At 42.2% G+C, this 27471-nt stretch overlaps 1 protein-coding gene across 7 annotated transcripts; it reads right to left on the bottom strand.

The window, feature by feature from the left end:
- Nucleotides 1-1709: 1709 nt before the first annotated feature.
- Otulin (OTU deubiquitinase with linear linkage specificity) lies at nt 1710-27471 on the bottom strand. Of its 7 annotated transcripts, none has more exons than XM_027400053.2 (8): nt 27240-27378; nt 26817-27076; nt 19290-19366; nt 15736-15830; nt 12739-12882; nt 8339-8464; nt 5826-6095; nt 1710-3484 (listed from the first exon to the last, which is right to left on the bottom strand). In XM_027400053.2, the coding sequence occupies exons 3-8, from the start codon at nt 19354-19356 to the stop codon at nt 3290-3292; spliced, it is 897 nt and encodes a 298-aa protein (XP_027255854.1). In that variant the 5' UTR covers nt 19357-19366; nt 26817-27076; nt 27240-27378; the 3' UTR covers nt 1710-3289. The 7 variants fall into 7 exon arrangements, with proteins under 7 accessions (XP_027255854.1, XP_035296518.1, XP_027255851.1 ...); XM_035440627.1 differs by having other exon boundaries at nt 26817-26983; nt 27240-27364; XM_027400050.2 differs by lacking the exon at nt 26817-27076 and having other exon boundaries at nt 27240-27468.

Genomic DNA, 27471 nt, shown 5'->3' on the forward strand with positions numbered 1-27471 from the left:
GACATACACGTTCCCCTGGAGATGGGGAAAGGGTCAAGATCCCCTGAGCAAATTGAGAGCACAGGAAGAGGAGGGAGGGAGCTACGAGAATGAGAAGGGAAGAAGAGGAAGGATGCAGAGGTCATGAGGGAGCAGAAAGGTTGAGTCAGATGAAGAATAGAAGAAAGGATATGTGATAGGTAGGGTTTTAGTTGGGGGGGGGATGGGAGGGAGAAGGGAACTGGGATTGTCATGTAAAACAATCTTGTTTCTAATTCAAATTAAAAAAATTATTTTAAAAAAAATAAGTTGACATTGTGCTCTGCCTTTGACAAACTGGGCATCTGGCGTTTCTTTCAGATGAAAAGCACACACTGAAGGCTATTTCTACTGTCTTACTGTCTTTCTTTCTTTCTTTCTTTCTTCCTTTCTTTCTTTCTTTCTTTCTCTTCCTTCCTTCCTCCCTCCCTTCTTTTTAAGGAACAACAGATCTTAGTGCAAAGCTATCTATTTTATGTATACCTACAAGCAAGGTTCAATGGTTTATGCTCCTAAAAATATGCTCCTGCCTTCAAAGTAATGTTTAAGACAAAAAGAAGAGAAACTAATCAAACTTTTACATCACAAGACACAGCAGGGAGTGTATGTCAGTCCTGCACATGTATTCACCATTAGAGACTCATCATGGGCATGGGCGCTCCATCACCTCAAAAACATCTAAAACACCTTCAAAAACAAGACTACTGTTTCTTAGGTAAAGAGCACATGTGGGTGAGTGGGAGGGGACAGAAGAAGAACACACAGCCACTTCGAAAATCAAAAGAAAAAAGCTTCAACACATAAAAACTCACAAATGCACCTGCTATGGTGGCAGTACCTACAGCCATAGCTCTCACAAGGTGAAAGCTGGAGGATGGCTATGTCTGCAAAAGTCAAATTTAATCAACTAAATTAACAACAAAACAAAACAAAACAAAAAACCACCCATGTTCTTCCAACAGAAGTTTTATCAATTCATGTGGTATGAGATTTTACTTAATAAGTACTAAAACTGGAAGGAAAAAAATACACAAAAGGCATGCAATGTCTTTTTCCTTCAAAAAAAAGCTCATCAGACATGACTGAATATTCTGTAGTCTAATCAAAGTGTAAGCAACTATATAGGAAAACAGGATGAGTCCTTCTCTGTGCACTTAAGAGTATTTCCTTATGCATACAGGAGGAAATGCAACTATCTCAGATCAAACTCACATAGACCCAAATGCTAAGTTAGAGACACTAATGCTGCCATCATGACCACATGCATGAAGGAGTCAACCAACAGGTGTTACTCATACACAACCAGTGCAGGTGAGAGAGAAAATCTGAAAATATTCTGAAAAAAAAAAAAAGCAATTAACTTCATGGGACATGATACAGGGAAACTGTATCTAACAATATCACAAACAGGAACAAAAAAGAAATATTAAATATAAAGAGGTTCCCAGAAGTCCAGTTCAAGTTACTTAGGTGTCTTTAAAATACAGAGAACATGAGTACTGCCAAGGAAACCACTAAAATTCAATAGTGATACAAGCCCAATGGACAGTTCAAGGTACCCAAAGGGCACAGATCACTCCTTCTGGGAATGACCTAAACATTTCAAGTTCTGCTTTCAAAACTGTTCAAACATGAATGGTAGGCATTTCCTACAATTTGATTACAAACAAAATAAAGTGTGCAAGTCAACAGTAAGCCACTATTATTATTTTAACTTGGCTGCTAGGTACCTTCTCACTCAAGGGTACCATAGCATTTCACAGTGAAAACACAGAGCCTCTCTAACATAGTCACACACATTCAGAACAGCATTTGATGCCAGCACTCTAACCAATCATCAGTTAACAAAATGTAGTGATTTTACCATGAGGCAATGAAAGAAATGCCACATCAAGGGTCTGATTGGTTTGTATATCCTGAGTTTTCTTACCTCAGACAATTTTTAAGACTTAATTTTTAATGAAATGACAATTTATATTTTAAAGGGTTGGCCTATCTCCCAAAACAAGTTGCTTATATGAAACTGGATCAAATTAAGGGTTTTAATTATCTTAAGTTCAATGTATCAGGATAACACCACCAACAAATGTTGAACTGATTTGGGTGCTACAGATGGAATCCTAAATAGGGATATGTCTGGTCCCCATGAACAAAGACCATGGGCTATGGACCTCGAGTGATGAAGGTCCTAAGGTAACCCATGCTTAGCCCTCTCCCACTCACCCCTGCCCAAGTCAAGACCATGGCTCACACCATGAAGACAGACCTATTGTTGCCAGCACAGCTGCCTCCTTCTAGCTGCCCAAGCAGCTCCAACTACTTTTACATTGCTTACCTTGTGCTTCTGCTTTGAGTAGCTTATCAGGCATCCCAGATAGTTGGCTGTCTCTCATCCTGTCACAGGATGAGTTACATGGGTTTGGCGGTTCATGAGATCTTCAACAGCATGAAAGGGGCAAAGGAGGCCCAGCAGCCAGCCCAGCCCTGTGTCAACTTAGGTGACAGTTTGGTTTCACCTCTATAGAGAGGTGGAAACAAACTCTAGAGAGGTGGAAACAAACTCAGTTCTGACTGTGGAATCATAGCCATTGGACCTTCTGAGAACAGGTTCTCTCAATGCAGGGTACCGAGGCTCAGAAATCAGTGTCTATACTCCTCCCCGTTCTCTCCTGTATCCCTTCCAAGCTTCAAAAAATCTACTCTGGGACCCAATTCTTAATCTTCTAAGAGACAATCTACTTAAAATAGTATTAACTGGCATATAAATTCACTGCCAATCCCTCCAAAAGCAGATGAAGCTATCAAAAGATAATGTAACTATTCATTCCAGGACATCACCACTTACGTGTATCTCACAGGAAGACCACTAATGAGACCCATCACCACCATCCCCCCAAAAGAAAAAACATCAAAACCAAAACTACTGTCTTAAAAAGTAACAGCAGTTTACCATCAGAACTGTTATTGGACATATTCCTTTCCAAACAGTGTCCTCTGACACAAAAGCATCTGCCTTATGGAGACATAGTTTGTACCTTCCACAGATACATGCTGAAGCCCCCAGTGAAATACACTGTGTAACAGATCATGAGTGAAGACTTGGCTACTTCTCATTATCAACAGCTAGTCTTCAGAACATCGCAGTCCAGCTTGGCTCCAGCAGCCCCAAAGTTCTCCCAGATTGTCCTTGGAGACCTGCAGACCTAAGGGCCCCAGGAGGAGGCGCTGCATGTGCACCTGCGCCACCTCACATGGCTTTCAACATGTGTCCTCACAGACTTGTCTCCTCACACACTCTGACAGGGATGTTATAGTGTCGATCATCCTCAGCTATGAGGGTCACCACTGGCCAGTCCTTGGGGGCGTCAGTAGGATAGACAGTGAGGAACTCCTCAGTGTTGTACTTGGACAACCGGTACACCTGGATGGTGTGGCGAACAGCATAGGCAAGAAGGAACATTTCAACCTGAGAAGGAAAAGCAAATGAGTGCTCTGAGGGGAGCCACAGGGAAAGATGGGGCCTAACACCATGCTGCATCCATTATCCCAGACAATGAGCAGCAGTGGCTTAGAGGTCACCTTTCTCCTCCCCTTTGGACCCAGTCAAGGGGAAGGGCAATGAAGAACTGAGTGTGCATCTGGTAAGGGACTTCCACTGGAACATATAAAGATGCTCCCATAGCAACCATTAATAAAACACCTGTTTAAAACTTAATCAAAAGGACTCGGAAGACAATGCTCCAAAGATAAATGAATACTCAATGACCATATTAAATCATAAACCTGTAGAGAAAAGCAAACCAAAGCCATAATGAGACAGTACTTCATACCCATGAGAATGTATATAATCAAAAAGACAGATGAGTGACTGCTCCATGAACATAGCCTTTTCATTGGAGTGGTAAAAACATATGGGGACTGAAAATGTACTGTCAATTAATCACAGACTTTAATTTATGTTCTCTGAACTTCATCTCAATTTTTAAAAGACAAGGAAAGATGGGACACTGATAGACTGCTGCTGGGAATATAAAATGGTGCAGGTGCTTGTCTTTCTTCTTTAGGCGATGCTAGGGATAAAGTCAGGGCCTCATGTATGCTATGTAAGTGTTCTGGCACTGAGCTACTCAGTGTGTGTGTGTGTGTGTGTGTGTGTGTGTGTGTGTGTGTGAGAGAGAGAGAGAGAGAGAGAGAGAGAGAGAGAGAGAGAGAGAGAGAGAGAGAGAGAGAGAGAGACTAGCTAAACACTAAAGTAACATTAAGGCTCTGAATCTAACCTGCTGCCTTTCTACTTGGACTCTTGTGTCTAGCTTATCTGAAAAAGCCCAAGTACCAGTTCAGATACTTCAAGGAATAGAGAGCCAAGTGGGTTTCTCTGAGTCTTTCTGGCAGGTAGAAATCTATGAAACCTATTCTGTTGTTTTGCTTAAGGAGTAAAAGAGAACAAAAGACTGGTGGTTACTGACTGCTAGGCCAGAAATATTTATGATTACTTAAAATAACTGTTTGTACTCAGAATGTAGGCTGCTTATGTCTCCTGAACTGTAGCATAGACCTTGTGGCAAAAAATCTAGTAGGATTTGGTCCACATGCTAGACTGAAGTTAGTCCTTTCAAAGACTCAATAAGCTCTGCTACAATGGTGAATCCTCTTTTAACAATTGCTCCTTTTGAAATATAACTTAAGCACCATTAATTCTTCCTTTTAAAGCATTATAATCACCAGGATAGTCTAATCTTCAACTGTGTTGAAACTCCATAAAGAAACCCAAAGCCCAGTAGCATCAGGCTTCCTTTCCTCCAACCTTACATAGTCTTAATCTTCTTTCTGGCTGTAGATCTGCCTATTCTGGACATTCTTAGTAATGGAAATCATATACTATGTGGAATTTTGTGACTGGCTTTTTGACTTAGCATAATGTCTTAAGTGTTTTAGAATGTATTGGTTCTTCATTCCTTTTTATTATCAGGCATTATGACATAGTATGGCAATTTCATATTTTACTCATTCATCATTTTGATGAGTATTTGGGTAGTTTTTTCTAATTGCTGTGAATATTTATGGACTCTCTCTCTCTCTCTCTCTCTCTCTCTCTCTCTCTCTCTCTCTCTCTCTCTCTCTGTGTGTGTGTGTGTGTGTGTGTGTGTGTGTGTGTGTGTATTTCTCTTAGGTGACACTACTGCACTAGGTACTCTAAATTTAGCCTCTATGAAAGACTGGACTTGAGAGAGGCTAGGCGCTATGGGCTACAGCAGCCAAGATTAATCAAATGGTTCTACCTAGTGCTTTATAGAACATTTTAGCTTCCCAGAGAGGCAGGAGAAATAACATTATCCATTATTTTGCAAAAGCAATCCTGGGACCGCATAAGCACAGGGACTAACAAATTGTGTTCACAAGTCCTTGGGCATACCTCCCTTAAATAGGGAGAACTTCATTTCCCTCCTCTTGAGAAAGGAATGTATTTAGTGACTATCTCCTGACAAAAAGATTGTGGAATATGTGGAGTGTGCATCTTCCACACCAAGAGCAGCCCTACAGAGAAGGGCCTGTGCAGTGAGGAACTGAATCCTCCTTCTGACTACTAATGAAGAACTGAGGTTTCCTGCCAAAAGTCATGCATGTAAGACATGCAAGTAAATCATCCTGCCCCAATCAAGACTGTAGCCTTAAATGGCATGACGACAGGTTCATGAGATGCTGGATCAGAAGCACCTAGAGAAGCTGCTTCTGAACTGCCCTACAAACTGTGAGAGCCCATTTGATGGCTAACACAGAGATGAAATACCCTCAAAGGCACAACTCACCTGTTCAAGGCCACCAGTGTGTCCCACCTGGTTTAGGTGGTTCCTCAGTAGCTGTCCAGGGTCGTTTGATGTGTCTCGAGCAAACAAGAGCACAGAAAAAAATGGGACTTCCTTTCCTTTCTCTTTATCATCATAGAGTTCGATGGCTCTGTTTAACATTAGAAATTTTACAGCTTCATAGAGGCTGTACTCCTCCTCTTCATTGGTGAACAGTTCATCGCAAGCTATCTGCCTTGCCTCAGCAGTTTTCATTTCAGCCAGGCTTGCCCACTACAATAAGAAAAGTTGTCACAGTTACAATTGGTGTTCTGAAAATCCTTGCCATACTTCTGCAACATGAGTACGAGTTGATTTTCATAAGTAGGGGACCGTAAGACACATGTCAATGTGAATAGCTTCAAGTTCTCACCTCACACAATGGGATTCTTCAGACTGCATGAGCCCCTAAGTTAGCTTCTCCCCTGGCCAATGTGAAACACAAGCCACAACACAGTAAGGGGAAGAAGCACAGGGCTATGAGGTGGAAATGTTGACTCGCTAACTTCCCAAGCAACGAGAGCAACACCAACAAACAATGCCTGACAGAAAACGTGTGAAAGCTACAAAGCACAGCTATGCCTGCTACACCTGGAAGAAGTTTTAGAAAGTTACCCCCAGAAATACCTGCAAGCCTCCAAAACAGAAGACTGCCAAGGGAGACTGTGGGACCTCCTGAATACTGGTTTACTGAACCTACCCCTACAATGTCTTAAAATTATGTGTGAGTTTCTAATGAATAAATCCAATCAGAAAGTCTTGACTCCTAATTAAAAATAAAGGTTTTCAGATAAGAAAACTCTTTAATGAATAAGAAAACATGGTAAATATGTGTACTGCTAAGTTACCATGAAAAAAAGATGTCACTATATATAATCAGTCCTTATGAATAACATTAATTAGCATTGCTTTCAAACATGAAACACCAATCCAGATTTTAAACCTGAGAGAAAATTTAATAATCATAGCTATTCATAACTCTCTCCAATCTTTTTTTTTTTTTTTTTTTGGTTTTTCAAGACAGGGTTTCTCTGTGTAGCCCTGGCTGTCCCTGAACTTGCTCTGTAGACCAGGCTGGCCTTGAACTCACAGTGATCCACCTTCCTCTGCCTCCCAAGTGCTGGGAATTAAAGGCATGCGCCACCAACACCTGGTGTTGGCACAGATTATTAATGACCAAATTTAATGTTATTGTAAATTGGTATCACATACACATTCCCTCAAAGGAAAGTCTAATTACAGTCGACATATATAATAAAACAAAACTAACAGTTCCATCAGACCCTAAAAAATATGAAGAAGAAATTGCAATCTATATAGCTAAGCTGACAAAGTCACCAGTCCCTCTCTCACAGAGCTACAGCCTACATTCACCACTCCATTAGCCGACGGCTGGGTAGATGCAGGCTTCTGGCCCCTAAACACTCCATGCTGCACTCCAACAGGCAAGGAAAATAACTGTGCTCTTACAGTGCACTTGACCACAGAAAGGCAGAACTACAGACACCAGACCAAGTTTAGACAATTTTAGGGTGGTTTCCAAAGACAAGTTACTATATCTACTCACTGAGGAAGAATTTTTAACACATATGGGCAGACTTCAAATCTACGAATGAATGGAAGGAACCTCACACACACAGTGGTCTCTGAGAACATGAATGTAGGCTAAAGGGCTGGAGAGACAGCTCACAGCTAAGAGCACATGCTTCTCTTGCTAAAGATGCCATGTTGGTGCTCACGACCACCTCTAACCTCAGCTCCAGGAACCCAACACCCACTTCTGGCCTCCATGGGTACCCATATGCACAAACACGGACGCACACACTCAAAATAAATCATTAAAAAGGAAATATGGCTAAATGATAACCATGAAGTGTATAAGTGACAGAATAAAAATTTTATTAAGGTTTCTTCTGAAAAAAACTAAGTATTATCTGAGATACTCATACACAGCATCACCTCCAAGAATACAGAATGTTGGTTTTTTCCGTTTTACCAAAGACTTTATGGGAAGAATTTATGTCCTTTTAAAGTTTTCCTTTTCAATGTGCATGCATGTGTATGTGTGCACATGTGTCAGTGTACATAAATGTGCATGCATGTATGAGGAGATTAGGGGCTCTCACTGATCAATTAGACTAGCCTGGATAGATAGATGGTCAGTGAGCTTCAGAGATCCTCCTGTGGCCTGCTCTCCAATGATGGGCACCCTACCAGGCATTTTTCCATGAGTTCTGGGGGATCAAACTTAGTTCCTGGTCATGCATTTTACTAACTACACAATTTCCCCAGCCCAAATTTATTTTGTCTGAAACCAGAAAATTCTGGCTTTGACAGACAACCAAGAGCCATGAACTTTCTTTCTTTATAAACTTAAAAACTATGAATAAAGAAACAATCCTAGAGGCATTGCATCTGCTGGGGGAATGAAAGGGAAAGCTTTGCACCGATCAGACAGAAAGTTACACAGGTCAAACCTTCTTCCTCAGTAGGGCAAGGGACTCCTTAATTTTTTCAACCAGGTCCTCACTCTTCCCATCAAACTTCAGTCCAAGTTTCCATTGCTTGATCCAGCTATACTTGTTTATCAGCTTTTCTGGTAACTGGAATATCAAGAAACAGAGATAAAGAGGTGTCAACATTGCAAGGTATCTATGACACAACCTAAAAGGGAGACACCACAAAGCCTTTACACAAAACCTACCTTAGTTTCCAGAACTAATTCCTGCAGTTATCATATGGGTTCAGGATGGAGAATCTGAACCCGGAAGTCACAAATTCAGAAAGTATTGCCACACAGACAGCTGCTAGATTGAGTGCCTTTGGTTCAGATCCACAGGAGTCCAGCCTGCAGGGCACCAACCACAGGCAGGGACGTAACACGCAAACATGAGGTTAAGCTAAGGAAGTACCCACACTGGGTCTTCACAGCAACCACCTTGGCTCTGGTCACACTGGCAGCCTCACCACTCATTAGTACTAAACTAGATGATTGTAGGCACAGACGGCCCATGATCAAGTCAAAGCCTGCTCCTTTCCTGAAAAGACAGCAAAACCTAACATCTGGCACTTAAAAACAACCCACTAAAAACATAAGACCTGTCTGTTAAGCAACATTAATACACATATTTAATAAACATCATAAGATGGAAAAGATCAGCAGGACTCAGCAGCAATAGGAAGGTAAGGGAGCTGTACCTTCCTTACTACTGACAGAAGGACAAGTCACTATTATGGTCCTCACTGTTTGCTCTTGTTCCATGGACTATTTTACTTGTCCCTGCCCAGCAACAGACTCTGAAATGTGAAAGCCACAGTTTGATCGATGACAGCATGGGAAAGTATACCTTCCCAACAGTCCTGGGTGTGTCAGGATAAAAACCATAGACTTGTGCTGGGTATGGGCATGTCATTGCACTGCTAAGATTTCATCTCTATGGTCCAGTGACATGGCTCAACAGGAAAGGTGTATGCGCGCTCACGCGTAATTAAAATTTTATAGAGATTTCACCCCTGGAGTTTAAAAAAAAAAGTCACATCCCTGATGTCCTATGCTGAACTTGTTTAACAGTAATACACAGCTTAGAATGAGATGTGTTCAGTTCCCCTGGGACCTAAGACCCAGGGACTCTTCCATTGTCTGTGACAATCACATGCAACTAGGATGGTTTTGTCTATAAAAGTCAGCAGCACAGTAATGGTGCTCTGCATGACTCAAGGGGGAAAGTCATGTAGTCACTGTCACCTTATCATGATAAATGACCACTCACCTACAGCTGCGACAGGCCCAGTCTGCCTACACATTCTTGCAACATGGACAGGCAGTTTCTCAATTTAGTCTCAGATTCATCACCAGAATCTACCATGCCCTCAAGTGGCAACAAAGTGAAATTACAACCTGGCTCCAAGAACCCAATAGAACAAAAAATACCTGTCCCAAAGATGTATAGGATGGTAAAGAAGATAAATGGTGTCCCAGAGTACTGAAATACTGGACAGTTATCTAGAAAGCAGGTATACCAGTCAACTCAGTAACTTTTGGGAGAAACCGGTTAATTTCCTCATTTCACTCACGCACTAGTCAATATGTTGATAAGGGATTAACCAGGTCCAGGGTGCACACTTCCCAGATGTGGGAATCTGGGAGAAAAGTCCAAAAAGTAAAACACAGAAAAGAAACTAGTATGTTAGAGGGCCACAAGACAGCTCAGTGGGGAGAAAGCAGTGGCCATGTAAACCTGCTGCCCTGAGTCCAATCTCAGGGACCCACAAAAATATAGAAGGTGAACAAACTCTACAAAGCTGTCCTCTCTGACCTCCACACACCATTCACCATGCAGAGGGAGGAGCACTAGCACGTGTGTGCACGGGAACAGTGAGCGCACATGCGCGCGCGCACACACACACACACACTTCTAAGGAACCATTAGGAAAGAACAATGAAGTTGGACTTATTTATTGTATCAAAAGTATCATCACAAAATGAAATCACAAAGAGCTTTAGTGTCTTTTTCTAGCAAATGCTGTCACAGTCTTGCCCGTTCAGAGATCTTTAAAAATACAGTACACTTAAAAACTACAAAGCTTTGGCCAGCCATGTCCAGGTTGGGGCTGGAGTCAGAGAGTCTTCCTGCAGTCAGGCAGGTTGGGTTCTGGACAGAAATGAGAACCTCAAACAGAACACCTAGGCAGAGATGAGAGAAAAGGGGCAGCTGTGTGTAAGGGAGCAAGGAGGACACAGCTCAACTCCTAAGCAGGAAAGCAGCAAGCAAGGTCAGAGAAACTGAGCAGAATGGACGGTCCCTTCCACAGAGTCATTTTCAAGTGAGGACTGCTGAGCCTAGCTGTCTCCTCTGGATGTCCTGGCATTGTGATGAGGGTCACACAGTCTGCAAACTGCAGCAGACAGCTGCACACTTGCCCACTCCATCAGTCTCCAGCAAAACCACACACCTGTACATCTACCCACCTCCCTCCTAGCACACTACAGAGCTAACGCCAGCATTTCACTCAAGTCTTAGGAATAACAAACTATCAAGAAAGGTCAAAACCACATTAAGTTTCTGAGGACAGGAGAACGAAAAAATTACTTCTTCATCAGAGACTGAGCAGAACCAAACTCCAATCAATGTGAACACTGATTCTGCAGTGACTGTGCCCTCAGAAAGGCAAACTTGTGATGCTGTGCTGACAGAGGAAACCACACAAAGCCACTGGGAATTTAACAGCTGCTTGTACATTATTCCAATTAACAAGGAAAACCACATGACAGCCACATCACTCCTACAAGGCACACATTTCAATTCTGATCAATATCAAATGCAGCCTATCAATTCACCCTTTTGGGGGTAGGGGGAGCCAGGTCTAGAGAAAAGTCTGCACTATATAGCCCAGGCTGGCCTAAAAAGTCCCAATCCTTTTGCCTCAGCATCAAAAGTGCTGGATTACAGGCATGCACCATCCCACCTTGCTTACCTGACCTGTTTCAAATGTGGAATTTAGGACATTATATGCATCAAAAGCTCTTAAAAAGTATAAAAATTTAAATTCAATGTCAAATAAGCCCGGAATTCTAAAAATGCCCCACAAATGTAAAGTGTTATAATTTAAGAAAAGCAGTGCAAGAAAAAGATGCCAGGCAACAGGGTTGGGAAGGGGGAAGGGGGAATCATTAGGGAAAGGGATCATAAAAAGGAGAGAGGGAAGAAAGGGAAGGGGGAAAACTGGCCTCTAGAGACTGGGAGGTGGGGGGAAGGAGGGAGGGAGGGAAGGAAGAACAGACAGACAGGGAGAGAGGCAAAGGGATGGGAGGTGGGCAGGCCCCTTTTAAAAGGGAACATAGTGAATGTGCACAGGTGGTGCTCTTAGTGGCTGCAGCTGAGGGTGTATCCTGTCAGAACCCCAAGGATAGGACGATACAGATGTCTGAATACTAACGTGTTATTTAAGCCTATAGTGACCCACATTCATTCCATTTACTGGTTGTGTTGAAAGCACACAATCCATTCCTGTGTGAAAAGCCCAAGTGTAACAGGGACAGGTTAGTCAGCACACATTCACTCATTCACTACACTTACTACAGATTAGTGCAACTGGCACTTTAACTGTTACTCTAGGAAATCCTTATTGGTAAGTGTTAGACCACACAGAAGCAACATTGTTGCCACGTTTTTATCAGCCAGGCATACTGACTAACACTATAACACCAGAACACAGATGATTGAAGCAGAAGGATTACCACAAGTTCGAAGCCAGCCTGGGCTACAGAGTTAAAGCTTTGTCCACCCGAACACTCCAAAAAGCCCTTCATCTCATGTGTAAATAAAAAACAGCAAAGCCTTGTTAACCAATGCCAGGATTTACAAAATTTCCTTTTATAATCCATTACACAAAATGTCAGCATGTGACTTTCTTTGTTCTGGGACACCTGGAGGCATAGATCCCAAGGACTCTCTACCAGGTGGCAGACTTAAAGCACCAAAGACAGCCAGGGCCAGGAAATGCCTCTCCGTGTTAACACTAACAACTCATTATGGAAATAGTATTCATTTTTGAACTGTACCTAGAACCCTGGCTGGACCCCGATAATAAATTATACAACCTATTTCACAGAAATACTAAAATAAAGTCAAGTTGTTTCTATGTGTTTTTTATGAATTCTAAACATCTGGTCTTTAATTTAGCTTGTTTGTATTAAGTTTAACATTTTTTCTTCTGGAAAACACTGGTTATTTCTAGTCATTTTTTTAATATATAAAATCACCTTAGACATGCAAAATTGAACAAATTCATACACTGAAATCATGCTGCATATAACACCATCAAGCAGCGTAAGCAGAAGAGATGTCTTGTCACAAGAACTCCCTGAAACACATACCAGCATGAGCTCTGGGTCCCGAAGCCAGAGGGGCAGCTCCGCCAGTTGGCTCATGGCCTGGAACAGCGTGGCCCTCAGTGCACAATAATTATCACCACGTACTCGCCTTATAGATGTGAATTTCTGAGAAACTTCCTCATAGCCCTTTGGAGAAAACATCAAAAAGTTCAGAAGGTGGTTACTGGCTTGAGAGAGCAAGAAAAGTTCCACCCCTACAGAAACTGTCCTAAACCAAAGAAGTGGGAAACAAGAACAGCCCAGTCTTTGTAAGACATTCCAATCTCTGACTATAATTCCATTTATTATAAAGTATTGATGCTTTATGAAATCTCAGCATCTATAACAGTGGTTCTCAACCTTCCTAATGCTGTGACCCTTTAATGCAGTTCCTCCATGTTGTGGTGACCACCCCCACCATAACATTATTTTGTTGCTACTTCATAGCTATAATTTTGCTACTTTTATGAATTATAATGTAAAAATCTGATATGCAGGACACCTGATATGTGACCCCTGTGGGGGTCACAACCCACAGGTTGAGAACAAATGCGACAGACCAGACATACAAAACAACCTAATCGCCCAGCACTAGCCACCCTCAAAGCCCCTTCCTAAGCAACTGAGGGAGCACTCGCCACTCACTGGTTAATTAATTCCAAATGCTTTAATAAAGAGAACCGGAAAAGGGGGGTGGAGCGTGCAGTATTTCTATCTCCAGCTTTAAAAATATAGAGAATCCTGAGTTTTCAGTGTGTGTGTGTGTGTGTGTGTGTGTGTGTGTGTGTGTGTGTGTGTGTGTGTACATACAGGCACATGTCACTTAGGTAATACATTCTGAGAATAAGTCACTAGGCAATGTCATCACTGTGGACAGACACATCAGAGTGCACTTGCACAAACCTAGCTGGTATATCCTACTACATACCTGGGTTACACAGGCTCCCACTGAGTATTAGCAGGGTAATTGTGCTAACAAGCCACTATTTAAAGGGATTAAGTCAAGTATGAGACAGCAATACAATCAAGAAATACAGTGAACATGGTATGTTTATAAAGTTGCTGCTGTTATAACACAGCACACTCACTGCTCTACACAGCAGAGTGACACAGTCAGCTAACAAATGCTGTGACTACATGACCCGAAGTCCAGGTTTGCTTAAAATAACATCAGGACAAACTCTGCAGTTATATACTACAATCTGACACCCCACAGCTACATCACTGGGGGATACAAAAATTTCAGCTCCATTAGAACTTTCCAGGTCTGTAATTGTACATGGAGTGTATCTACTACTTCAGAGATGAACCTAACTCATCTGAAACCAAACACAGGTAATTAAGCAAATAAGGACTAACATAAAATCAAGACTCAAAGTTAACAAGCAATGACGTGAGCCAGCTTCCACCACAGCTCTCAGAGCTGTACCTCTAAATGGATGCTTTGATTTGATTACTGACTGGTCACATCTTTCTCTGAAACCAATCCCAGACAGGAATGATGTTCCCCTAAGTTCTAAAATATGATATATATGGGTAACCTGAATGTCTTCAGTATTGAACTTTAATATGCCAACTGTTAAAACAGATCTTTGGAAGAGACTGAGACAAGAGAGTAAAATTACTAGTCAGTGAAGGAATTTCTGGGGCAGGTAAGAAAATAGACTCATGGTTCAACTCAGCTTTCTGGGAGACAGGCTGGAAACTCTGAGTAGCTGATTACACGGTCAGCAGAAGGCTTCTGAAGGGTAAGTCTTTCACCTTTGGCAGGTATTTTGTGACTGAGTTCACATACAAGGGTCTAGGACATAGATTTACAAGAAACAGGGCTGCAGCTGGCATTTTCTCTCAGATTTTCAAGGTACCTGAGGTGAACCCTAAAAGATGAGTTAATATTTTCTTTAAAAGACAAAACAACAACAAAAAAGACAAGCTATAAGGGAAACTAACTGAATTTTGAAAACTTTAAAACCCCAAGCAAAAAAGAAACTACAGACTATGTCTCTACCAAATTTGATTTTATGAAATATGGGCTGGAGAAATAGCTCAGTGGTGAAGAGTGCTGGCTGCTCTTCCAGAGGACCTGGGTTCAATTCTAAGCACCATGTGGCAGCCCACAATCATCGGTTAACTCCAGTCCCAGGGGATCCAATGTACTCTCTGGCCTCTGCAAACACCACACACACATGGTATAGACATACATGGTAGCAAAACACCCATACATATGAAAATAAATAATAAAAATAAAAAAGATTGGTCAGTATTTCTAGAGCACAAGAAGTATATTCAAATTCAAAGTGTAAATAATCCAAGAAAAAAAAAGTAACTGAAAGTCACAACCTTAAGTACTAGGTAGAAGTCTGACACTGCCAGCTATGTAGCTCAAGAATGGTCTTATAGCAGCAGTTTCACATGGTTTACCCTCCCAATAAGGAGTGCTGCTGGATGGGGATGCACTCTGTAGGTAGAACCAGTATGGTGTGCTGCAGTTTCACCACCATTCCAGACTCTTGGAGACTGAATTAGTGTTGCCAGCATATGCAATGAAACTAAGTGAATTCAGGTAGCTCTTAGTACACCTTAAATGAAGGAAAGGTTCAAGATCCCTCTGCATAGAGAGTACAGAATTATAACCCTAGGATTTAGACAGCATGTGTCCAAACACAGGAGGTGCAGAATCACCCTGCCTATCCTTGGGGTTTTACAACACCAGGTTAAGAAGGGCACCCCCAAATGTCTCAGAGAGAACCACCATTGACTTAATTCTCAATAGCCCTGCTATGTGTTATTCAAAGAAATTAAGTTACTAAAGAACTGATGTTGCTTCTATATTAATATTATGACTACAAACAAGTCCTTATCTTTGCCGTCTATTTCCTCATCTCTAAAATTAGAACTCCAATATTTACAGCATTGTCTTATTATAGCAATTGTCTTAACCCATGTCTAAAAACATAGTATGATATGTAACTTATGACAAATGGAGAGCCTTGGCTGTACCTTTTTCATACATGTGGCTTTCTGAGTATTTCCCCTCCATTCTTTCTTGCAGTAGTCCATAATATCCATTTCAGGAGCCACACTTAACCTGAGTTCTGTTGAAGAATAAAAATGGCAACAATAAAACAAAACAAGTAATGAACCACAGAGTAATGGAAATAAATAACGGTACTGCTTTACTTGGGGAAGAAGGAGAGCCCTTTCTTTCTCTGGTTTAAAAGTTCCTGAATCCTACTACTGCCCACACATCTAGTTCAGGCCACCACACCACCTCTGGTAACCAGAGTGGTCTCTCAGTGGGTCCCCCTTGTCACCACACCCTCTGGATCATTCTCCACACAGCAGTTAATCTGGTGGCAGCCCTTCTTTGCATGCTCAGAGAGCTGCAGGAGCTTCCCAGCTCATCTGACCCACAGGTATCTATGAACACTTTTATAATTAAAAGCAAGCACATGAACCATGAGAAAGTACTTCTATCATCTGTAACTTTTCATATCTATTAGGCAGAGGTAATACTTGACAAAAAATTACATTTGTATTTATCTAAAAGACATAGTTTGCTAATAAGCCAAAAAGTAACACACCTCTCATTGTTGGCTAATCCACAGACTTCCTTTGATGTCCCCCAAAATTCATACACCTCAGGGTCAAACAAATGTTACCAGCTTCTTTTTCTTTTTTAATGCCTTTAGATTCTCTTCTCTTCCAACACCCTTCGTGTGTGTGTGTGTGTGTGTGTGTGTGTGTGTGTGTGTGTGTGTGTGTGTAATTACTGAGGATTAAATCTGGGGCTTTAAGTAAGATTTTCCTGATTTAACAGATGAGGTTTGATTTCCTGATATGCACCTATAACTATGTGCATGTTTGTTATGACAGTTTGTTATTCCAAAAGGAAAAGAGGCAAACTGTTGGGTTCATCTTGGTTTCTTTTTTAAAACTGTTAAGGATATAGATATTAACAATTATTCTAGGAAGTGAACCTAGAAGTACTCCAGAATACAGAAAGCCTGCCTATATTGTACATGAAATAAGTGTTTCATTCAATTCTACATATATTCACTGAAGTTCTAACTGTATAATGCACTGTGCCAGAATTGGGAACATAAAGATAACTAAGACAAAGATCTTGCCCTGACTGGACTTCTACAGGAGGAGAAGAGACCACAAGCATATAAAAGCTAGTGTACAGCAGAAGCCAGAATGACCGAGGAGCATCAAAGCCTCACTACAGTTTAGGGAAAGCAATTTGTTTTTTTAAGTAGATTATAAACACTGCCTATTCAAAAAAAAAATCTAACAAACCATCATAAATCATTTCTTAAAGAAAAATCAACCTTTTACAAAAGGGAAAAATAATCACAGACAACACAGATGTATTTCTGCGTGGACTACATCAGGGTTAAACTAGAAGTGAAGAGACCACAATATCACTGCTGCACAACCAATCCTTAAAGACCTTTCATCTTTGAAATTCAAGAAATAATTTTAAGAGGCTGCTCAGAATAAGGAAGTACTCCCATGTATCTGCCTTTCCACTCACCTCCCCCATACAGGAAGAACAATGAACACTCAGGACCCTTTCTGGGCCTGAGTTATGCCAGACAGGGGTTGTTAGCCTGGCGAGAAAGCACTCTATCAGCAGAGGAAGGGCTTCTAGACAGGAAGGCTCCCTTCCTGCCTTCCTCTCTGCTGTCCTCATTCCTACCCCTCGGCAAGGCTGGGGAATCCTACTATCTCAGGTCACAGGGTCAGACTGGCCCAGGGATCTTATAAAGGCAAGAGGCCAAGTCAGAAGGTTAATCCAGTTCTGAATCAGAGGTCTGTATGAGGTGGGAGGCTTGGGGAAATGAAGTACTCTACAGCACAATGTTACCTGAATTCTGCTCGGCTACTATCTCTGAGGACAGCAGCAGTCCCCAAAGGCTGACTAGACGAGGAGATGGAGGCACAGGATGAGGCAGCGCCTGACCTCATCAGCTCACTGACTACAATACCCTCCTTCTAACTGTAAACTACATAGGTTCCCACTGCTGCTTCCAGGAAGAAGGCTATTTCTATTGCAAAAAAAAAAAAAAAAAAAAAAAAATTAAATAAGGGAAGTAAAAAACCAAAGTGGTAAGCAGGCACTCAAATAACTAAGGTTTGGACCTTATGCATCACATAAGTAATGAATACAATAACCACACCTCAAAGAGTAAGAAACGAAACTGGGACTCTTCTGGGAAGCTGGGACTCTCAGAAGACAGACTAGGATCAGAATCTCACAATTCTTCTGCAGTAGGTCTGGTAGAAAGTAACCTGAGTTTTAGGAGCATATAGTTTCTATCACATTGCTGCACTTGCATGAAAGCTACCAAGGACAAACATAAACTGAAAAGACCCAATGGATCTTTATTTACAAAGCCGCACAGGAGGTAACAGTCTGGAAAGCCTTTATGAAGCTAAGTTAGATGAATTCTCTTCACCAACAAAGGAGATGAGAACACTCTTGGTCTAGGGCTGAGCACTGTGGTGGAGGAGGATGTGCTCTTCAGGGCACTGAGGAAGAGCAGGAGCTCAGCAGCACTGAGCTATAAGGAGCACTGTCAGACTGAAGCTTCATGTCACAGCCTCATTAAAAGCCTTGGGTGCCTGTGTGGGGAACAATGCTGGAAAGAAGACAATTACAACAGAGGCCAGAAAGTGGAAGAGGAGAAGAGGAGGTTCTATAGCGTAGGCAAACAATGGGTGGACACAGAAGAGCCTGATGCCCAAACAGCACTCTGTGTCCTGAGTGATATGGAACAACACAACACAGTCATGGAGACTGAGCATCCTATGCAGTTCTAGGAAGGACCCCTACAAAACACCTCTGTTACATAGGGAAGAGCTGACCAGCTCTGGAGGAAGACTCAGAAAACATCAAAACTTTATGTAGCCTAATGGCATTAATGCTTGTGTTAGCCATAAGTGAAAGAGAAGCCAGTTCTTAAAAAGGGTAACATGTGAGTAACAAGCAGTGAGAAAGATAATAACATCCATACACATGCTATGGAGTCTCTACTCATCCTACCTGCAATGGAAGGACACATTTCACTTGTAGCCCTACTGGGAAGATCACCACAGGCCAGGGAGCCAGGAGGAACACCAAGTCCACACCAGGAGCAAGCCTGACAGAGCAGCCCAGGCTATGGATAGCCACAAAATGACTGGTGGTATCAAGCACACCACCAATGTGCTATAGTCAGTCAGATTCACATGGCCTTCCTCAGACAAGGACATGTGTATAGCTAACTTCTCAAAACACCTTGCAACTGAAAATGAAAAATATATTCACATCCAAACTGTTCTATGGATGTAAAGAAAGAAACAAAGAGAAGGCAGAGTCAACAGAAGCAAGGAAAAGTCTTCCCTAAATCTATCTCAGCAAAGTGGGTAATTCATATGGAGGAGACTGCATGTATGAGAGGACTTCCTAGGAAATAAAGGTCACATTTCATGAAAGCGGATATACTAATCTAACTAGATTTTCTATGAACAAAAAATATCCACAAACAAAGCAATTCCAAACATACCTGATATCCCTCTTTCATGTATTAGCAATTCTTTCTCCTTTTCTATTTCATCTGCAGCACGGTACATGTCCTCCTCGCTGAAATCACACCAAAGTAGATATTTTCAAACTCTGTTCACTGACATTCCCCAATGTGTGATAACTTACAGAAGCTTATGAAATGCTTATGACACAGAAGTTTAACTGTTTTCATACACAGGATGCCATAGTAATAAAATACGGGTCCTGGGATGTTCTACCTCAACACTTTCTTCCACTTCAGAACTGCTCCCTTTAAATGAGACCATTTGTATTTCACATGACTTCAAGGCCATCCAAACTAAAATCGACCAGCATGCACCTTAACCAGTGACGCTCCTGAAATGATTCCACGAAGTTCCAAGAACAGAAATCGTGCTAATAAAAGTATTTACACAGGAATGTTGATTTTCACAATGTTACAAGCAATTCTAACATCAGCTACTCAAAAAAAAAGAAAAAAGAAAAAAAAAAAAAAAACACATAGAGATAATCAATTATTACAAGCCCCTAAGCCAAAAATCCTCAAGGCTTCTGCTGTTCCCTAACCAGCAATCAACCAACCACCCAGATGCTGCTATGTTCCCACAAGCTTTAACAGCTGCCACTAATGAACAACTTCAAGAATACAGTCACTTCCAGTGAACTATTAATACTAGGAAGGAGGAAATTCTAGACAAATGTAATGAGTAGGGCTCCCACTTTGAAAATGCCTCTCTTTCCTTGAATATTCAGAGGCGTGGCTAGAGCCGTTCAGCATGTTGCAGCTTTAATGTTAATCCCAGCACCTCAAAAATACTATTAACCCCAAAACAACAATAAGGGGAGCAGAACACAAACTATCTTGGATGAAAGTAAAAGACACGTATATGAAAGACTAGTAGGAAGCAGAGGGGCAAATGGTGCAGGCAGGGAAGCCTGAGGTTGGTGGAGGGGCAGCTAGGCAAGGCAAGCTAGTGAGCCAGGAGGAAGTCTAAGGTTCAGGAACTAGAAGAAGCAAGTCCATCCGAAGGAACAGCAACACACTGAGCTTAAAACTCAGGAGATTCCACATGAGGAGTGTGCAGACCTCCAACTCCCCATATTTCCCATGCTCACAGCAGACTTGGAGAGAGGAGCTTCAAACAGGATGGAATCCAGGAAGGAAGAGGTGCCAGGCTCAAACAGAATGAACTAATACATGAGTAGGGTACTTCTGCTTCTAATCTCTTTATCTGTGTGCAAGGCCTGGAGACAGAACTGTGAGACAGAACAGCAAGATCAGGAGAGACAGATGCAGAAGGGTGCTAGAGAATGGTCTGCAGTGGGAATCTAATAAGAACCTTATTAAATCATCCAGTGTTTCCCAACTGTGAGAGAACAAATGTCTAAATCTGCACCTTGTGGATGTGGTAGCACATGCTTATAATCTCAGTTCTTATAAATCAAGAAGCTGTGGCAGGAGATCTTGAAGTCAAGGCCAGCATGGAGTATAGAAAGACCTTGTCATTCATATATTTATCATATATATATAATATATATATATATATATATATATATGACTATTCATGTATCTATGAGTTATATATGTGTATATATACATACACACACACACACACACACACACACCACTTCCCTCCAACATGGACTTGATTATTCTCCTAGGTACTGTCCAGAGTTCAGTCTAAACAGTGCCACAAGTGCTCTGCACTTTTACACCCGTGTCTTCCTAAAGGTGTTCTTGTTCCAAAAGGTTCAGAATCCTCATCAGTCTCTTTCCTACTACATCCTGACACATTCTGCATGGCCCCACCCTCTACAGAGAGCAACAGTTGCTATGGGCACCCAAGTCAGACGAGCAGGGCTTAGCTACCGTTTACCCCAGCCCTTATTACCTCTATGTACAGCAGTTACTAGAGTATTTACTTCATAGGACTGTTGTCTAGAGAGAAAAACTTAAAATAACAAGTACTCAAAAAAGTTAGCTACTGCTAATTTTCATATATCCACTGATATGGAGAGTACTAATAAACTATTTGCCCAGTGATTGTTTCCTATCCTTGTTTTTCCTAGTGTATATGTATGTATATGTGTTAGCAGTGTAATGGTAAGAGAGTGAGAATCATATGCTCCAGTGACATTTCAAGCAAAAAGCATGATGTCACCCACAGAGGTTATGCCAAAGTTAAAAGCCAACAGATGCATGGGAACAACAGATCAAAGGCCAAAAATAAAATATGACCACATGTTCTCATTCTTTTCTCATAAATGTAATAACATCTTTCTGTCAAACCCACTATTATACCTATCAGAGAAATCTTGATTCTCTAAAACAGTCATTGAAACAAATCACTTTCTTAATATATTTAAATTCTCAGAAGCTGCCTTTGGACAACACTTCCCCAATCCTGCCCTCAGCTTTCTCAGCTTCAATGAGAAGGCTGGTAAGATCTGTATGTTCTGCGGTTCCTCTTCCAGCTAAGTTCTAACCACCTTTCATATATTTGCATTTCAGGCAAATTCTGTGGCTAGCCTGCATGAACATTTGGCTCCTCTCTGGTCCTCTGTTCCTAATTTACAAAATAACCAAAAACATAATCACAACCCCAGGGCCCAGAGGCGGCAATCCAAAGGAGCATTTGACAAATACAAATTCCTACAAGGGCCAATAGGAGAAGAACTAAAAGAAACAAACAGCAGAGCAAACAGGAAAGCTGAGTGCAAAGGGAAGGCAAAAAGGCAAGGGAGTTGGTGGCAGTAAAAGGCAGTGGTTCAGGACACAGTCCTCACAAGAGGAGCAAAGCTGCTGATGAGCCCACAGCATCTACAAACCTCTTCAGTGACCGGGCAGGCAGTTCACCCAGATCCTTGCACTAGCATTTGCGAATTTCCTTGACCACCAAATGTGAGCTGTAATGAGGACCTTTAGTATTGATCCCAAAGCTGTGTTTCCTTGTAGAATAGGTAAATGTCAATTTTAAGGAATGAAGATCAACACAGTTAGAAAAGAAAACATGTGATAGCCAGGATGAAATATCCACCCACCTAAGGGTAATGGCGATCACTCCCTAGAACAGTAAATAATAAAATACAAGGCTCCATTGAAACTCTGTGTTGGGGCTGAAGCTCAGGGGCTTTATCCCCAGCACTAGAAAACAAAATATGGTCTTGATGTTTTAAGAGTCAAAATATTACACTGAAAACAACTACAAAAGGAAATTATATTTAAAGTTGGCAATGTGAAACAGATAGAGGTCTTTTTTTTTATGGCAAGGGAAGATAATGAAACAATGCAAGGAAAAGAGATGTTTTTAAGATAAAGTCATCAATGCTGACAGCTCTGAAAGGATGGCAACTGTTACTGGTAAAGACGTGTCCACTCTGGAAAGAACAGGGGCTACAAACCCCACAGGCTCAGATGGTCACCACAACAAAAACTTCTCTCCCATAAAACATGACAGCTATAAAATAGTAAAGACAAAAATGACTCTATATCCAGACATGCTAGTTACATTTAAACTGTGCAGACACAATTAAAACCAAAGTGATAATAATTCCTAACTAGAAACTTCCTAGTTTAGCACCATGGCATTATTTGAAAGGATCTGTTTTCAAGTTCCATCAAATACTATTTACCCAATTTCTCATGAACCAAACTATTTTATTCTGAAAGCAATATGCCAAATTGAGTAAGCTCCAGTGCACACTAAATTAAACTAGTACCTATTACTCTGCTTACACATCTCCACATCAACAAATTCTAAAGGGGTGGGTGGGTGTGTGTGTGTGTGTGTGTGATGGGAGGAGGCTGAAACAGGCTCTCTCACAGCTAAAGCTGGCTTTGAACTCCTGAGCCTCCTACCCCTCCACTTTAGAGTACTGGTCTTACAGGAATGGACCATTAAATGCAATCTAAACCTTGTTTGTAAATGCTCACAGGTATAGACAAAATTATATTTCCAAGAAAATAGCAAATTAAAGGCAGAGCTCAGTGAAGCAGATCTCTGTGAAACCATATTTTCAATTCCTGATTCAAGACATGAAATGACAACAGTCAATTCTAATTTATACACACAGCTTACAAGTAAATATTTTTTGTTTTAAAAAGATGTATTATAAATGTTTTCCTTTATAAGAAAAAAAAAGATGTATTTATTTTGAACTTTACTATTTTATGTGTATAAGTGTTTCCCTGAAATGCATGTGTGTGCCTGAGGCCAAATGAGAGTGCTGGATGCCCTGACACTGGAGTTACAGATAATTGTGAGCCACACTGTGTGGGTGCCAGGAACCTAAACCAGGTCCTCTACAACAGCAACAAGTACTCTTAATCACTAGCCATTTCTCCAGCCCCCAAAACAGTATCTTAATCACTCACCAATAAGAACGTTTCACCAAGGCACCCTAGTTATCTAAGAAGAAAAACAGTATGTATTTCTGTTCAGGCCTGAACTGGAGCCCTGCAGTTCATACATAACCTGGTCTGTCCTAGAAGACTAATGGCTCAGGCAGTGCTGCTGAGACAGTCAACCAGTGTGACACCAACATGTCTTCCCACACAGACACAGGAAAAGTAAAGACTACTCAACATAGCCTTTTTCCACTGTTGAGTGACTGCAGAAAGGGGTAAACAACACAGCAAATGCAGGAAAGTACCAGTACCTAGGCCAAAATTCCACCCACTTCTGCAGTGGACTTTCCATGTCCAGCTCATGCTACTCCATGTGACTCCCAAAACTACGTAAGGAAAACATAGCCGCCTTCAACAATGAGGTTTGGAAACAGCATGGAGGATTCCTGATGTAAGTACAGGTTCTCCCTCAGGTGAGGAAAAGAGAGGGGGGTCCACTACTGCCCCATCACTGAACCTACTCTTACCTGGCTCCCTGAGAGCTAGACTGGGTAAGGGCAGAAAACATATGTCACAACAGGGAGTTTGGCAATCCCTGAAAACAGCTTAATACTTGTAGGGCAGGGTGTACTTACAGACACTGTAGGAATCCATACCTTAGAGTGGAAACCCAGTTTGCCCTCAGTTCCATAGGGCTTCACAGACTAGTGGTATACCTCCATGTATAGCCCACCCACTATGACTCCCAGATTCAACTCCAGTTCCATAATCAAGTAAACTAAGAGGGTGCTTGGGGAAGTCTGTGAATTCCTTAGCCAATTCTGGTTTGGCTACATCCTTGAAAAACTGTGATATAACTGCCTAAGAATACTCTACAGATGGAGCAGAAATCAAACAAGAAAGGATGGAGGATAAGCAGAAGATAGAGCAAAAGAGAACTGTAACATGAGCAGCCAGGGAGCTTGCAGAAGGCTAATTAATCTGGTCTTCTAAAGGGACCCCAAGTTTTCCTGTGAGCCATCTTGGGACTTGTTCAGCCAGCAGTGTATAAATGCCATTCATGTGTCTCTCTTCCCCAGTCTGTCCCTTGTAAAATGAAGTGAGTGTACTGGATAGAAATCAGGGCAGCCTGTGCCACTGAAGCCATTCATCATACCCTTCAGCTGCAGGAGATTGGCTAATATTTGTATTCATAATTAATTTTCCTTCAAAAAAAGACTACATACAGTATCTCAAATCATTATCTACTTACTGTGTTCTCTATTTTAAGGTGCAAACATTTTCAATGATTTGAATGGAAAGAAAGATCTTTCCAAAACAGATTTTTAAAGCACATTCTTCACAATATTAATCTAAATTAACACTCAAACTATTAAGCTGCAACTATCATATATGCATCTATCATACTGCAAACTATGTAATTGTTTCTATGATTCATGACCCTAAGAAAGCCTCACCAAAAAAAAAAAAAAAAAAAAAAAAAAAAGCCCAATTAACTACTCGGATAATGCTGATTCAAAAAGTTTAAATAGGCTAGTGGTGTGATGTTGAAATAGTAACATTTTTAAGTTACACTAGCCTCATTTCCCTACCTGATGAAGAGTCAAAGGAGAATGGGATAATTAAAGGCAACACGGCCTTTAATTAAATTAAATTTAATTAAAGGCAGTAAGAAAAAAAATAAATTAAGCCAACAAAACCACAAACTACAATCATAGGGGTGGTGGTAAAGTTTGCTATCCTTATAAATCATGCCTCTGTCCAGTGTTGCCAAGGGAGTCAGGAAGAAGGGATGGGGGCTCTCACCCAAGCATCAGGAAACTTGTTCTTGAAATCCCCTACCTGTGTCTCCCTCAAAAGCTGTGCTTGCAGAACCTGCAACTGTTTCCTCAAATGTAAGATGACAAACCAAGGCTTTCAACTTGAGAACTACTACCAGTACTCCTTCCTCTGAGGTCTATTTTCCAAGGTGTTCATGAGAACCACACCAGAAAACCTACCAAAGGCCTATGTGTACTTCTGGGAATGTGGTTCTCAAACATTCAGGTGTCTTGCAAGCCATGTGAAACTGCTAGAGTAATTACGGCTGAGTGGCAGGACTTAACAGGCCAGGCATCTAGGAAAGGGCTCAGAACTGGAAGAAGGCAGGAAGTAGGAGCAGCTGGGAACCAACTTGGGCCTGGACAGAAGCAGAGGCAAGAGGCATGCTAGGTCTCTAACGCATGCCGCCTCAACTTGGCAGCCACAGGTTAGACCAACTCACACACAGACCTGTATATGGAATTCAATATAAAGAACAACTGCCCCTATTTAGAAATCAGGGCATTTCATGCAAAAGCCAGGATTCATTAACCTCAGAAGATGCAGCAACTACACCTGGAGCTTAGAGAATGCTGACCCAAAAAAGAGCAAAAAGCTCTCCAAATCCCAAAGCTAACTGCCAATGTCACTAACTCTTAAATTGCCAGCCTAGCTGGCTCCACTTCAGGAGAAAGTTAAGGCCTCCTCCTCAGTAACCATTTGTCCATTACACGAATCATTACTACCACATTTGGGTGCTCAATAAATTAAAGCAATCAAAGCCCACGGCAATACACTGCGAAAATGAGCTACTACATCACATCTTCATTAACAAGGCTTCAAAAGACCCCTTTTTAGCAGATTAAAAGAGCTCTAAAGGACCATTTAGACATACCTTACAATTTAAATTTCGGGTCAATAGAAAATTAGTCCAGGGCTGAAGAAATGGCTCAGTGGTTCGGTTCCCAGCACTCACACGGTGGCTCACAACCATCTGTAACTCCAGTCCCTGGGGTTCAACTCCCTCCTCTGGCCTCCTCAGGCACCAGGCACTTATGAGGTACACAGACACACAGGCAGGCAAAACACTCCTACACATAAAACAAACCAATCAAAAAGAAAAATTAAAAAAAAAAAAAAGAAAATCAGTCAAACTGGCTGGTTGAGCTTTCAATTTTGTAATCCCAAAGGCATATGTAACTTGTGCCACAACGTGTAGACAGCTCCAGAACACGCAAAATACACACGCTTCTGACTTAGGCCAGCAAGGAACTGCTGGAAAACCGCACTGATTTGTATGTATGTGTGCGTTTAAAAAGCAACGGGCAGAGGGACCGGGGCGGGGGAGGGGGGGACGACGACACCGTGCCAGGCTCTGACCGGGTAAAACGGACAGGGCTAGCTTGTGGCCAAAGTCTGTGTCCAACAGGTGCGACACTCTTCAAGGGGTGTCTGGTCTTCCTCGATCAAAGGCGTCGCAAGGCAGGCAGTTCTGTGGCTGTGTCAGGGGCGACCTCACTTCCTCCGAGCTCGGTGGGAGGAGAGGGCTACAGGGAGTTGTTAGTCGGTCGTTAACGAAGACTCGCTTCGGATCTCTCCCCCGAATTCCCAGGGCTTTTTCTAACTTCAGGGATGGGCAGCTGTCAAAGTGGGAGAAGTGGGAAGGGGGGGACCCAGCTGTGTGTGACAGGGGTCGGTACTCCAACTCGGTCCAGCTCGCTTCCTGTGGCTTGCCGCAGCTGGGGCCCACGGCTGCCCCGCACCCTCGCCCGCCCCGCGCCCTCGCCCGCTCCGCGCACTCACTGCTCGGCCGGGCACCGCATCGCGGCCCGGGGCTGCGCGCCGCTCGTCACCTTCCCGCCCTCCCGCGCCGGCGTCTGGGCGCAGCTCGCTCCGGGCCACGCTCCGGGCTGAGGCATGGTTCCCCGACTCATGGGCGGCCACGCCGGGCCCTACGGTCCGGCCGTCCGGAGCCGTGGCTGCGCGGCCCCGCGCCTCGCGAGGTCCGTCCGCTCAGCGCTTCCGGGAGCGTCCC

This window comes from Cricetulus griseus, chromosome 2, assembly GCF_003668045.3.
Source record: "Cricetulus griseus strain 17A/GY chromosome 2, alternate assembly CriGri-PICRH-1.0, whole genome shotgun sequence".
Taxonomy (NCBI): Eukaryota; Metazoa; Chordata; class Mammalia; order Rodentia; family Cricetidae; genus Cricetulus; species Cricetulus griseus.